General features: G+C 38.9%; 1 protein-coding gene across 1 annotated transcript in view; it reads right to left on the minus strand.

The window, feature by feature from the left end:
* The window catches only part of LOC134673794 (facilitated trehalose transporter Tret1-like), a 32806-nt gene extending 24247 nt beyond the window's left edge, over positions 1 to 8559 (minus strand). Inside the window, exons 1-3 of the mRNA XM_063531822.1 lie at positions 8430 to 8559; positions 2118 to 2261; positions 410 to 495 (exon numbers count right to left, since the gene is read on the minus strand). Of these exons, the coding sequence (XP_063387892.1) occupies positions 410 to 495; positions 2118 to 2261; positions 8430 to 8502 (303 nt within the window). The 5' untranslated portion in view covers positions 8503 to 8559. The remainder of the gene's footprint in view (positions 1 to 409; positions 496 to 2117; positions 2262 to 8429) is intronic.
* Between the last annotated feature and the right edge of the window lie 4146 nt (positions 8560 to 12705).

Raw genomic sequence — 12705 nt, forward strand, 5'->3', positions numbered from 1 at the left:
TCCATTTGATTCTGATGTATGAGAACTCTTATTTTTTCTAAGTGGCCAGTCGAGGAATTTTCAGTATGACCTAAGTATCTCTTCGGAATTTTCGAATATGTACCTATAGCCAGGGGAATGAGATTAGAATGAACCTAACGTAATTTCTATGTCGGCGGCCGATGTAATGTTTTGACGATAGTCACATTAAACCGATAGATATATAGGTAGGATAGGTTCGTTAGGTTGCTTCAGATGCCCGAAGGGCAAACTGCCAGGAAATAGGAGCCCCGCGTAGCGGGGCTCCGTCGACTCAGGGATCGAGTCAAACATTTTCACGTTTCACGATACGCCTAAGAATTTCATGATATGCCTGATCTTACGATCGGCCGCCGACATATATACCGAGTGACTTGGTCAGATTACTTACCATTATTGTCGATATAGTGACCAGACTCATGAATTTTCGACCAAATCTGTCCATGAAGTAACCCAGGGGAAGTCCGAGTATGATTGCTGTTGGAAATGAAACATTTACTTTTTTATACGGAAGAATATAGGTACCTATAAGTTTTCATTTTTTTTATTAGGTTAAGGATGACTCAGGTTAGACCGGACTGTGTCCGGGCCGGCTTCCGGCGCTTACTTTTCTATGACATGACAGGCGGTCACGTGATGCTTTCCATAGAAAACGATGCCCCGGAAGCTCCGGTCCGGTCTAACGTGAGTCATCCTTTATGAAATGATGCTTTGCGATAAAAAATATTCAAATAATTAGGCTAGGTTCAGACGGTGTAATTTTTTCCCGTATACCGTATACGGGATTTTATCGAATACCATAGTGACAGCCAAATTTGTAAGGGAACGGTCAAAGTCGTTCACATGGCGTCTATACGGGAAAGCCGTCTAGCCGTCTGAACGATTTTGAACGTCTCTATACAAATTTTGCTGTTACTACGGTATGCGATAAAATCCCGTATACTGTATACGGGAAAAAATTATCCCGTGTGAATCTAGCCTTAAAGTTGTGAAGAGATCACACGAATGACAATGGAACCCAATTAGAACCCTTTCCTTGGTAGGAATTAGTCCAGCCATTATCGAGACATCAGGGATGATACATTAAAAAAGCAAAAAAAAAACTAAGTTTACCCCCCATACTCCGGGCATACAAAGACAACGCAAGATCACCCCCGATTGGTAAGCTCGGTCAGCATAAGCTGTACAGTAAGTGCTTGAAAATGGAGACCTAGAGACCTACATGGCCACAGACTAGCCGAGGCGTAGACGTGGCCTACGATGGAGCGAGCTCGCCCAGAAGGTGCCTGTTCACTCTTGATTTGAAGGTTGCCGGGTTATAAGAACACGGAAATATAGACGCCGGCAAGGAATTCCATTCCTTGGCAGTGCGCATAAGGAAAGTAGAAGCAAAGCGCTTCGTGCGAATTGGTGGAATATCTACCAAGTAAGGACCGGCCGTGCGTCTAAAAGTCCGATGGTAGAATGGGGACGGTGGAATAAGCTCGTGTAGCTCTTGGGCACACTCCCCGAAGTGCAACCTGTAGAATACCGACAGGCTGGCGACTTTCCGCCGATGGGCCAAAGACTGAAGCTTAGCCGTTAGCTTCTTGACTATGACTATGTATTAAGAGTAGAAGTGTTTTAGAATAGAATAGAATAGAATGTTTTTATTCGTGACAAAACTTATAGATAAAACAACAGGTAATACTACCATGGTCACGAAATGGTCCCGACTCAGCAGGTGCTAGCCTAAAGGTTAGCGCTGGTCTTCCGTCGGGGCCATGGACTATTACGTCTAAATTATAAGAGAACACATTATGACTACAATATTATATAATAAAACTAAAATTATAGTTAATATGACAGTTAAAATGAGTGGCGGTTGTAGAAGAGACGGAAAGCAGTAATACTAGGAATGCGTCAAGGGTGCTTAAATGTAGCTAGTCTCAAGTTTGAGGCACTCTTCGTTTAATTGGTGTTCGAGCATAAACTTTTTTAAAGTTGATTTAAAACTGTGAATGCTTTGCAGGTTCCTAATAGGAGGAGGGATGTTTAGCATATCTAGAGCTGTAAACTTATACCTGTATTTACTTAAAGAATAAAGAATGATGGTTTACCTGTGATATACGTAACGGATGCCGCCCAGGAATACTCATCCTTGGTATACGGGTGGTCTATCGGGTTCTCTGAAGACTCTAGGATCCTCCTCATCGGAGACAGCCAACCCTGGATCATGCCGAAGCAAAGGAGAGGGATCGATACTGGAAAACGAAATGGACAAGTTGAATTTTATAAGTAAGTAACATAATTTATAGTTAAAGGGGCCCACTGATTAACAGTCCGCCGGACGCTCCGAGGCCGGACGTTAACGGCCTGTCAGTTAGAACAAAATTTTGACAGTTCCGAACAACTGACAGGCTGATACCGTCCGGCGGACTGTTAATCAGTGGGCCCCTTAAGTCAATTAGAAACATTTTTCATGAATGTTGCTAGAGTCAGACCAAGAAAAGTCTGCAGCGGATTTGATAGCCCACGCAGTGCACGTGTTATTTTGAACGTCAAACTTCTATGAAATTATGACGTACTCGTATAAATAACACTTACACTGCGTGGGCTATCAAATCCGCTGCAGACTTTTCTTGGTCCGAACCTGGCAGCAAAGGTAAGGTGACAATCGCTTGCGCTTCGAAATCGAATCGGCATGTCGTCTACGGGGTCCGCTCCAAAGAGTAGATGTAGTAAGTGGTCTGCAGGGTTAGCACGGTCGCATTTTTATTGCATGTCAAACATCACATCAAACATCAACATTTATTCAGCAAATAGGCCACAAGGCTGCAAGGGCACTTTTACACGTCAACATTGAATTTACATAAAAGCAAAAATAATAACATCAACAATTTTATTAAATAAAACTAACAATTCAATCTAACGTATTACAATTACTAAGAGATGTATATGGTCTCTTAATGTTGAAGTACATACAAAATACAGATTAAAAAAACACACAATAAAAATCTATAATATTTAGAGGTGTAAATGTCTCTAGGTGTCAGAACTATAAGATTATATAGTTTATCAAGTTATCCTTAGAGATGAATAGGGTCTCCAAGAGTCAATATACTGTATAATTAATACATTCATTAAGAGAAAAGAAACATACGATGTCACCATGCCTGTCACGTTCTAACAAGTATGTAAGTGCGAAAGTGACAGGCGATAAAAATTGAACCATGCTGCGCCCGCTGGTTTGAAATTTTCACGAAAAGCGGTTGAGAACTAATGCGACCTGTAAAGTTGAGAACATCGCTTCGCTCGGTCGATAATATCATTGGATAGATTATGCTTTTACTAAGTGTAAAGGTATAAAATAACCGCAATCACAAACCAGTTATATATAATTCTATTATGAATTCCATGTACTCATTTGATTTACATAAAACCTATTAGGTTATGGGTCTAGGACACTTGAATATATTATATACTTATGTTATGTATCTCCTAAATTCATAGCCTAATGGGTTTAGTTTGAGGAAAATGGATGACTGCTTCTACAATTCTACATACTACAGTATAAATTTTCGTCTCTGGATAGTCATTTTACGCAATGTGATGTATAGGTACTACAGTTGCTATGCTCCACGGTTTGAATTTTTTTTGAAGTCGTATAAGCCTAATAATGAATACACACACGGAATAATCAAATTAACAGTAATGACAGATTAAGTTAATGCACCCATTGAGTTATAATAGTATCCGGTATCGTTTACAGACCGTTTTGCTAGTAATTAGATATTCCATTATAGACATGCTATATTTATAACTTAGGTATAACCACTAAAGTAAAACTTCTAAAATCATTTATTTACAAACAATATATATACAGTGGTACAACTAAACGAAATTAATAACTAGCTTAAATCTAAAATAGGCCCCTGAGGCATTGTACCAAGGATGCTGGCGGCATTTCCCCGCTGTATCGCAATACTGATACGTTGTGCGAGGTAGCCGCCAGCTCTTCGGTAACCAGTTACGTCAACCAGACGCTTCGCGATTTCTGCGAACAACTTACGCGCGCTGGGACCCCATGGACCTAGAGTTTCAACTCCAAATGGTACAAAATGGTACTCTCTACCGAGGCTTTTATATTTGTTACGTATAAAACTTAAGTATAGGCATCATAAGTTTCGCCCAACTCGTCAAGACAAGAACGCTGGTAAGTGTTAAAATGTACATTGTCAAAATAACTGTAACACTTTCAAATAATTTAATTAACTTGCAATGTGTGTTTGTTTGTAATATGCAGGCCACATAAAAAAAACCGGTCAAGTGCGAGTCGGACTCGCATTCTAAGGATTCCGTACATAAGTCCGACTCACGCTTGACTGCACATTTGTAATAGGTTTTCCTGTCATCTGACTAGGGTTGCCAGATGGTCGGGATTTGGCGGTTTTTAGCATGTGTTCCCGATTCCCAACCAACTGAAAATTGTCCCGAAAAACAGCTTCACGTTATAAAACAATAATTTCAAGTCCCGAACTGTCGTCGCACGAGCGAATGACCCGCGTCGAGCGTTATACCAGCCGGCCTAGCCAGGGTTACAGTCGCTATCGCTTCGACAGCGAAAAGCTTTATGTCTCTCTATCACTTTTCCATATTAACGCGACAGTGACAGTTGCGTTTCGATCGCTACGGAGCGTGAGCGATTGGCATCTTGGCTACGCGGCCTGTAATGTAAAATATCGTTGTTTTTAATACAATTACTTTAATTTGAATGTTTTTTAGGGTTCCGTACCTCAAAAGGAAAAAACGGAACCCTTATAGGATCACTCGTGCGTCTGTCTGTCTGTCTGTCTGTCTGTCCGTCTGTCACATCCGATTTTCTCCGGAACTACTGGACCAATTAAGTTGAGATTTGGTACACATATGTAAGTTTGTGACCCAAATACGGACATGTAACGTAAACAAATGAATTTTAAACATGAGGGCCACTTTTGGGGGGTAAATGAGAAAATTAAAAAATAAAGCTTTTCAAACTATATCATGTTACATATCAAATGAAAGAGCTATTGTAAGGATCTCAAATATATATATTTTTTATAATTTTTGAATAAACAGTTTAGAAGTAATTCAAGAGAATAGGCAAATGAATTACCATTCCCCCCCCCCCCCCCTTTATCTCCGAAACTACTGGGTCTAAAATTCTGAAAAAAGTACGTCGTGTAGGTAAACCTTTAGATGACAGGAAAACCTATTAGAAATGTATAGTCAAGCGTGAGTCGGACTTAATTACTTAGTTTTTGATCCGACCCCTACGGATTTTTTTAAGAGATTTCACTCACGTTTCACATAAAAAAATACATTTTTAAAAATTGTGTAATGTACGGAATCCTGGGAACGCGAGTCCGACTCGCACTTGGCCGGTTTTTATTTCCCGACTTAAGTCCCAAAATCCCGAAAAATTGATATTTTTTCCCGATAATAGCGCATTTCGATCTGGCAACCCTACATCTGACTATAGGTAAAGTACTATTTTGTGTATTTTTTTCATAATTTTAGGCCCAGTAGTTTCAGAGATAAGGGGGGGGGGGAGGGAATGGTCGGACAGAAAGACAGACGCACGAGTGATCCTATAAGGTTTTCGTTTTTTCCTTTTGAGGTACGGAACCCTAAAAACATATCATTCATCAAAATCATCTACGGTAAAAATAATGGCGGACCCCGAGTAAATCACAATATTTGACCGAGCGTTAGCAAAGATCTGCTTTTCAGCTTGGGCAAAAATACCTTCATATATGTCCGGATGTTCTCCTCTAGAAGTCGCAATTCTTAACTGATTTCCGCGAAATTTCCGCGAAAGCAGGTTCGATGTTTCATTTGCCGATTCAGTTTTTGGAAATTTTCCAAAATGGCGGAGGTTCTCAGTTCACAGAGCCACTAGGTAGTTAGGTATTTAGGTAGGGTGAGTCATCTACAGTAGTTAGTCAACATGCAATTGGCTATAGATATATCTGATAATCTACAGTTTGTTAATATTATGTATGTGTTGTAACGCATGTTTACTTTCCGGTTCCTCTAAATTTAGCGAGGAATTTAGTTTTAAATAATTTATTAGCACAAACGTCAACATATGTTTTCACTTGTGGAACCGTCTAGAATGACATTTTCAAATGTTTATCTGAAATAAATGCATTTTATATGTTTATCTGAAATAAATGCATTTTTTTTAAATACCTTAGTTTTTCGACAATATAATGCGGTACCTAAATAAAGATTCGTTGATTGTATAAGATCTTTAAAGTCAAGTTCGAGCTTCGAATTTGACTACTAGATGGCGCTGTGGAGCTCCATACATAATGCGGACGGTGCCATTTACTTCAGCTGTCAATTTATTTTAGACTACACTTTTTATTCCTATAACCTACAATTAATTTTTGGTAGACGACATTCCAAAATTTCCAAACGAACGTCAATATCTTAAAACACGAGCGAATGCGAATAATATAAATAAGATAAAATATTCCAATAAGGTATACTTGTACTACATGTCAACCAAGTGAGCGGATAAAAAACTAAATAAGTAATGTAGTCCTCGCATACCCTCATAAACACAAAAAGTAAATCGACAAAAAAAAACAATCTCGAATCGGCCCACAAAATTTCTTGATGAGAAACTTTATTAAGGACAACAATATAAAAATGTGCCTAATGCATACAGGACCTGTTTTTAGGGTTCCGTACCCAAAGGGTAAAACGGGACCCTATTACTAGACTTCGCTGTCCGTCCGTCTGTCCGTCTGTCTGACACCAGGCTGTATCTCACGAACCGTGATACAGTTGAAATTTTCACAGGTGATGTATTTTTGTTGCCGCTATAACAACAAATACTAAAAACAGAATAAAATAAAGATTTAAGTGGGGCTCCCATACAGCAAACGTGATTTTTGACCAAAGTTAAGCAACGTAGGGCGTGGTCAGTACTTGGATGGGTGACCGTTTTCTTTTTGCATTTTTTTCCGTTTTTTTTTGCTTTATGGTACGGAACCCTTCGTGCGCGAGTCCGACTCGCACTTGCCCGGTTTTTAGGGTTTCGTACCAGAAACGTAAAAAAAAATAATGGATCGAATTACTGAATGGTGGTGGGACTTATGCCAACTCTGCTCGTTTATCTCTCACATCGCTAAATAAAATACCTCTAGGAATTTGGTACACACCCTATCTATTTGAAAGTTGGAATAGGTATGTACAGTGAAAAAACTTTATTTATGAAGAAAAATAAAAATACTATTGCTTATAGGAAAAATATAATCACAAATGATAATATTTCTTTTTATAAAAAAAAATCCAAATTGTTCGTAATTTAACCTCTTTTTCGTGGTTTATATGTTTATAATTCCTCAAATATTTTTGAGATTTCGCTTAAAACACCTTCTTTCAAATAAAAATAAATGTTGAAATCGGTTCACATTTAATCACAATTATCGCTGAAATAACAACATACATACAAACATACATACACAATGTATAAACACGCATTTAACACTAATCATTGTATAAATCGGCCCTAACTTTCAATAAAATGTAACACATATGTGTCTCAGCCTGTGGCCTATTTTATAAAGCTACAAGTTACAATTTACAAGCGGAAGTCTCGTTCTAACACATAGAGTTAGAAAGAGACTTCCGCTTGTAAATTGTAACTTGTAGCTTTATAAAATAGGCCTCTGACAGACAGACGAATACAGCGATTTTTTTAAGGTTCCATGTTGATTACAGACACCAAAAAAACGAGCAGGATAATATTTGTAAATACGAGTATTAATTGGGTAAACATATTCCATACCGGTATTACCGGTCCGTCATTAATCTTAATAATTCAAAAAACTTATTATGTCATACATATACAAAATCTCCAGTATCTATAATTCAATTGCCCACTAAGGCCCACTTGCACTATTCCACTAACCCGGGGTAAACCGGTTAAACCTGGAGTTACCATGGTTACCAGTACAATTTGACACTAGGTTAATGGTTTAACCGCTTAACCACAGGTTAGTGGGATGGTGCAAGTGCCCCTAAGTAATTCGTAAGACTGTGGCCCATATTTACAATAGATAGTTATGTTATTTTTTACTTATTTTTCCCTACCCACTAAACCAGTGGTGGGCAAAGTACGGCCCGCGGGCCATCTGCGGCCCGCGAATGGATTTTATCCGGCCTGCCGCCGGTCCTATGAAATAATTAGTATATGGGCTATATGGCATTGGCCCACGATTATCACAAATCAAAACAAAATTTGGCTACAATTCTGGCCCTCCACTTAAATTTCCTAAACTTTCTGGCCCCCCATGAAGAAAGTTTGCCCACCACTGCACTAAACCACTAGTTGTTCTAAACGACGGTAGATACGCATTTAGCCAAAAAAAACTTACATATAACAGCCATCAAGTACTGATTGAACCTCGATCCATTTCTCCAAGCGAAAAACCTCCGCACTATGATCATTGTTATTTTTGTTTTTTTTTTCAATTTAAAACACTGCGGAGGCGCGTGCGTTCTGGCTGAATAACACAGACTATTGGAAGATACCTCACTGCATTCGGCATTCGATGCGAATTTTTTTTACGACTTATAAGAGCGAGTTTACACTAAGCGTCTTTTAGATAGCGTTTACACTTTAGACTTACCTACAGATGGTCCTGGAAAATGGTTTAGAGGTCTCCATACAAACGTAGTCCACATTTTCCCCTCCGGATATTAACATTGTACCTAGATTTTTTACACATGTATATAAATTACATCAAGAAAAAAATCAAACGAAGGGGTAGTTTGTTTTTTTTATTCTTATTATAAGAGCTTTTAAACATTTGTATGGAATTAGTTTTTCGCTCTTAATTCTTACAACAATTTAATTCTCACACCGGTGTTGCCCTTGAGCCATCCTAGATGTCGCTTTTTGTGGGGGCCCATCTTGTGAGCGAGTCACCGTCTGCCGGAAATAAAATTGGATACCGTTTTATTAGGCAGGCGTCCGGTTTTTTATCTCATAGCTTTACTTAAACCATCGCTTTCACACAATACCCTAGTTCATTTTAGATTCCATCAACTCACAATAGTCCTTATACCTTGGCGGATGCTGCCTATGCATGCATCCCATGACCCGCTCGGTGTACCCTAGGGTTGCCAACTTTTTTTGGTGGAATATAGTATTTTCCAGAATAAGGCATCAAAAATATAGTACATTTCAAAAAAATACAGTACTTTTAGATAAAATACTAAACATGGGTGTAACATAGATACATACATATAATCACGCCTATTTCCCCGAGGAAAACATTATTACATGGGTGTAATTTACGTTTAATCGAAAATATATTATTTTAGCGTACTATATACTTTTCCAAAAATATATAGTACAGAGAGCCAAAATATAGTACAATACTATATAATATAGTACGGTTGGCAACCCTAGTGTACCCCTTACATTTCATTAAAGTGTCAAAAACGCCTCTATGTGTTGGCTTCGGCTCCGCGCACCATTCCCAAAGGTCCGTTACACCATTGTTCCGTGATAGGAAAGAGATCAAATAATTATTATAAGGGGCATTATATCTATGGTTTATAAATTAATAAATTGTGTCAAAATATTTTCCATAATGCTAATATCAGGGAGGAAAATGGGGACTTCACTCTGAAGCAATTTAAAAAAATATTGTGGGTATTGACTTATATATTACTTCGTAAGGACGGGCCTTACGGCACAGAATAAATAATAGTACTACGTACAGAAGACTCACTCTCTAACAAAACGCGTCTGTTACGATCAGCACAGATATGGCCGCTAGGTGGCGACAGCGCCACGCGCGGCTTATGGCAAACCCCAAAATTGGGGCCGAACAGATGTACTTTTAGCTACCTGTAGCAAAGCGACGAAATCGCGGAGTGAGACACGCCTGCTTACGGGCACTAAGAATGGTGCCAGTACAGCGGTGTCACGCACGAATTCGAGCCAATCGTGCAGTCTAACCCCATACGATTGGTCGATATGATGCGCGATTGGTCGCAAGTCGCAACTAGTTGCGTTCGACTACACGATTGGCTCGAATTCGTGCGTAACACCGATGTATATACATACTGGCACCATTCTTAAGGATGACTCACGTTAGACCGGGCCGAGTCCAGGCCGGAGCTTCCGGCGCATCGTTTTCTATGGAAAGCATCACGTGATCACCTGTCATGTCATGTCATAGAAAAGTAAGCTCCGGAAGCTCCGGCCCGGTCTAACATGAGTACTCTACGAAGTAATACCAAGTCAATGATTGTAGATGTGAAGATAATATAATATGTTAACACCTTTACATACCAACTTGTTTGCTTAGCTGATTCTTGGTTGTACCTAGTAGCCTGAGCAATATTGTTTACTTACATGTATTTTGTCACTTGACTTGATAATGTTAAATGAAGTATTGTTATGAATCAACCAAGCTTTACTAAACACGAAGTAATTTCTTTAAATATAGACAAACAATACAAACAAACAATAGTACATTGTTCAACAAAGGGGTTAAGTTAGCCTGGAGTGAATTAAAGACTCGAGTTTGCAATATTCTTACCCCCGGAGTTAGAACTCCTTAGTGAGTTATAGGTTCATTTACAATCTTTAATTCCCGCGGGAACAATAAATATAACGGCTCATATAGACGATGCGAGTTCCATTGTTTTCCTTCGTACTTTCTCGGAAACGTTCGTATTTGTCATGCTAGTTCAGTCAACCTCAGTACTTTTTGTACCGAGACTGAATGAAATAGCAAGACACGTTCGTACGTTTCCGAGAAAAGGCTCTCATTGACATCAGATATGAGCGCCGCGCCGGCGCGCCGCCGCCGCCGACAAAATTTTCGTGCCCCTGCCATTACCTATCTGTCATTTTAACTTACAGTAAAGGGCCAAAAAGAATGCACATCGAGCTTTAGAAAGAGGCAATCGGCTAATTTCGACTTCGTATAGCGATATCTGTGTCGCACACACCATGACGTTTGTTTTGTCAGTCATGGTTCAAATGCGAGAGAGTGCAGTCGCCTACCTAAGTCAATATATATATAGAGCTGCTAAAACCCCTATAAAATTAAATTTGTACTATGTCATCTATAGGGAAAAAAGGTAAGCCGTTACTCTACCAGTCACGCGAAATTATCCACAATGTTTATAAATATTTTTTATCTGAAGCCAACCAATTTAAAAAACATGAGGATGTTAATGTAAGTAATTATTTTAAGAAGGTTCAACAGAGATTTGTCATTACAATATTACACTTTTTGTCGATCTTATATAAAATATATATTAATGAAGATTATTTTTCCCTAACAAGAATATAGCAATAATTAAAAATAGTTACATCGTGTTTTACAGCTCTATATATTTCACGTGAAATCAAAACAAAACAACAATAAAGTACTTAGTTCTAAATTCAAATTCTGATAAACGACTAACCTAATAATTGATGTACATGGAAATGAGCATTCGTTTGTATTCGGAAATGCGATGATTGCCGATGTGCATTCTTTTTGGCCCTTTACTGTATGTATTTGTAAGAAAGCTCGAAAGGGATAAATCAGGTTCGTAAAGTTTTATGAATGAGGGTTAGATTTTTGTCAATTCGGTTTTCCGTAAATATTCAAAATGGCGGAGCCATGCGGTCTACATCGTGAGGTCTACAGCTCACAGAGCCACTAGTACTTATGTGTGTCTCAGTATATTTTGGTATAACTTGTTATTGTGGAAGGGGTAGGCTCGGCGGACATTGTTTGATCAGATCGGGGAAATCCAAAGAAAGGCCAGGTCAAAAGCACCCTAAACCGGGCATGTATAAAGAATGTCAAGAAAGAAGGAAGCGAAAGAGGTATGTCAGGATAGTAGCAAGTGGAAATCCGTGGTCTCTGCCCACCCCTCCAGGAAATAGGCGTGATTATATGTATGTATGGTAGTTGGGTGGGTATCTATAGTTCGTTTTTTAGGGTTCCGTACCCAAAGGGTAAAACGGGACCCTATTACTAAGACTTCGCTGTCCGTCCGTCCGTCCGTCCGTCCGTCTGTCCGTCTGTCACCAGGCTGTATCTCACGAACCGTGATAGCTAGACAGTTGAAATTTTCACAGATGATGTATTTCTGTTGCCGCTATAAGTAACAACAAATACTAAAAACAGAATAAAATAAAGATTTAAATGGGGCTCCCATACAACAAACGTGATTTTTGACCAAAGTTAAGCAACGTCGGGAGTGGTCAGTACTTGGATGGGTGGTATCGTCTAGGGTCGTCCCATTCGTTTTTTGCCACGTTCTTAAATTAGTCCTATTCTGCTTTCGTCACCCATTCTATATTCGTCAAGTTCATCGGTGGTCTTTTTCATATTTGGTTATATTTGGTTGTTTGCCTTTTTCTTATTTCGGCTTATTCCGGTGTTCGTCATCATCTTCTTTGGGCATGTTCGATGTTAGTCAATTTCTTTTTTAAGTCTCATTCGTTATTCGTCCTATCGTCTTTGGACTTATTCTAATTTCGTATTTTTCTTATTTAGGCTCTTTTGAAATTTGGACACATTCTCCATTTGTCCCGTTAAATATTCGTCCCGTTGGATATTCGTCCCATTCGATATTCGTTCCATTCACTATTTGTCTCGTTTTTTGTTTTGATTCCATAAACAATAATCC

The sequence above is a fragment of the Cydia fagiglandana genome, chromosome 19 (genome assembly GCF_963556715.1).
Source record: "Cydia fagiglandana chromosome 19, ilCydFagi1.1, whole genome shotgun sequence".
Taxonomy (NCBI): Eukaryota; Metazoa; Arthropoda; class Insecta; order Lepidoptera; family Tortricidae; genus Cydia; species Cydia fagiglandana.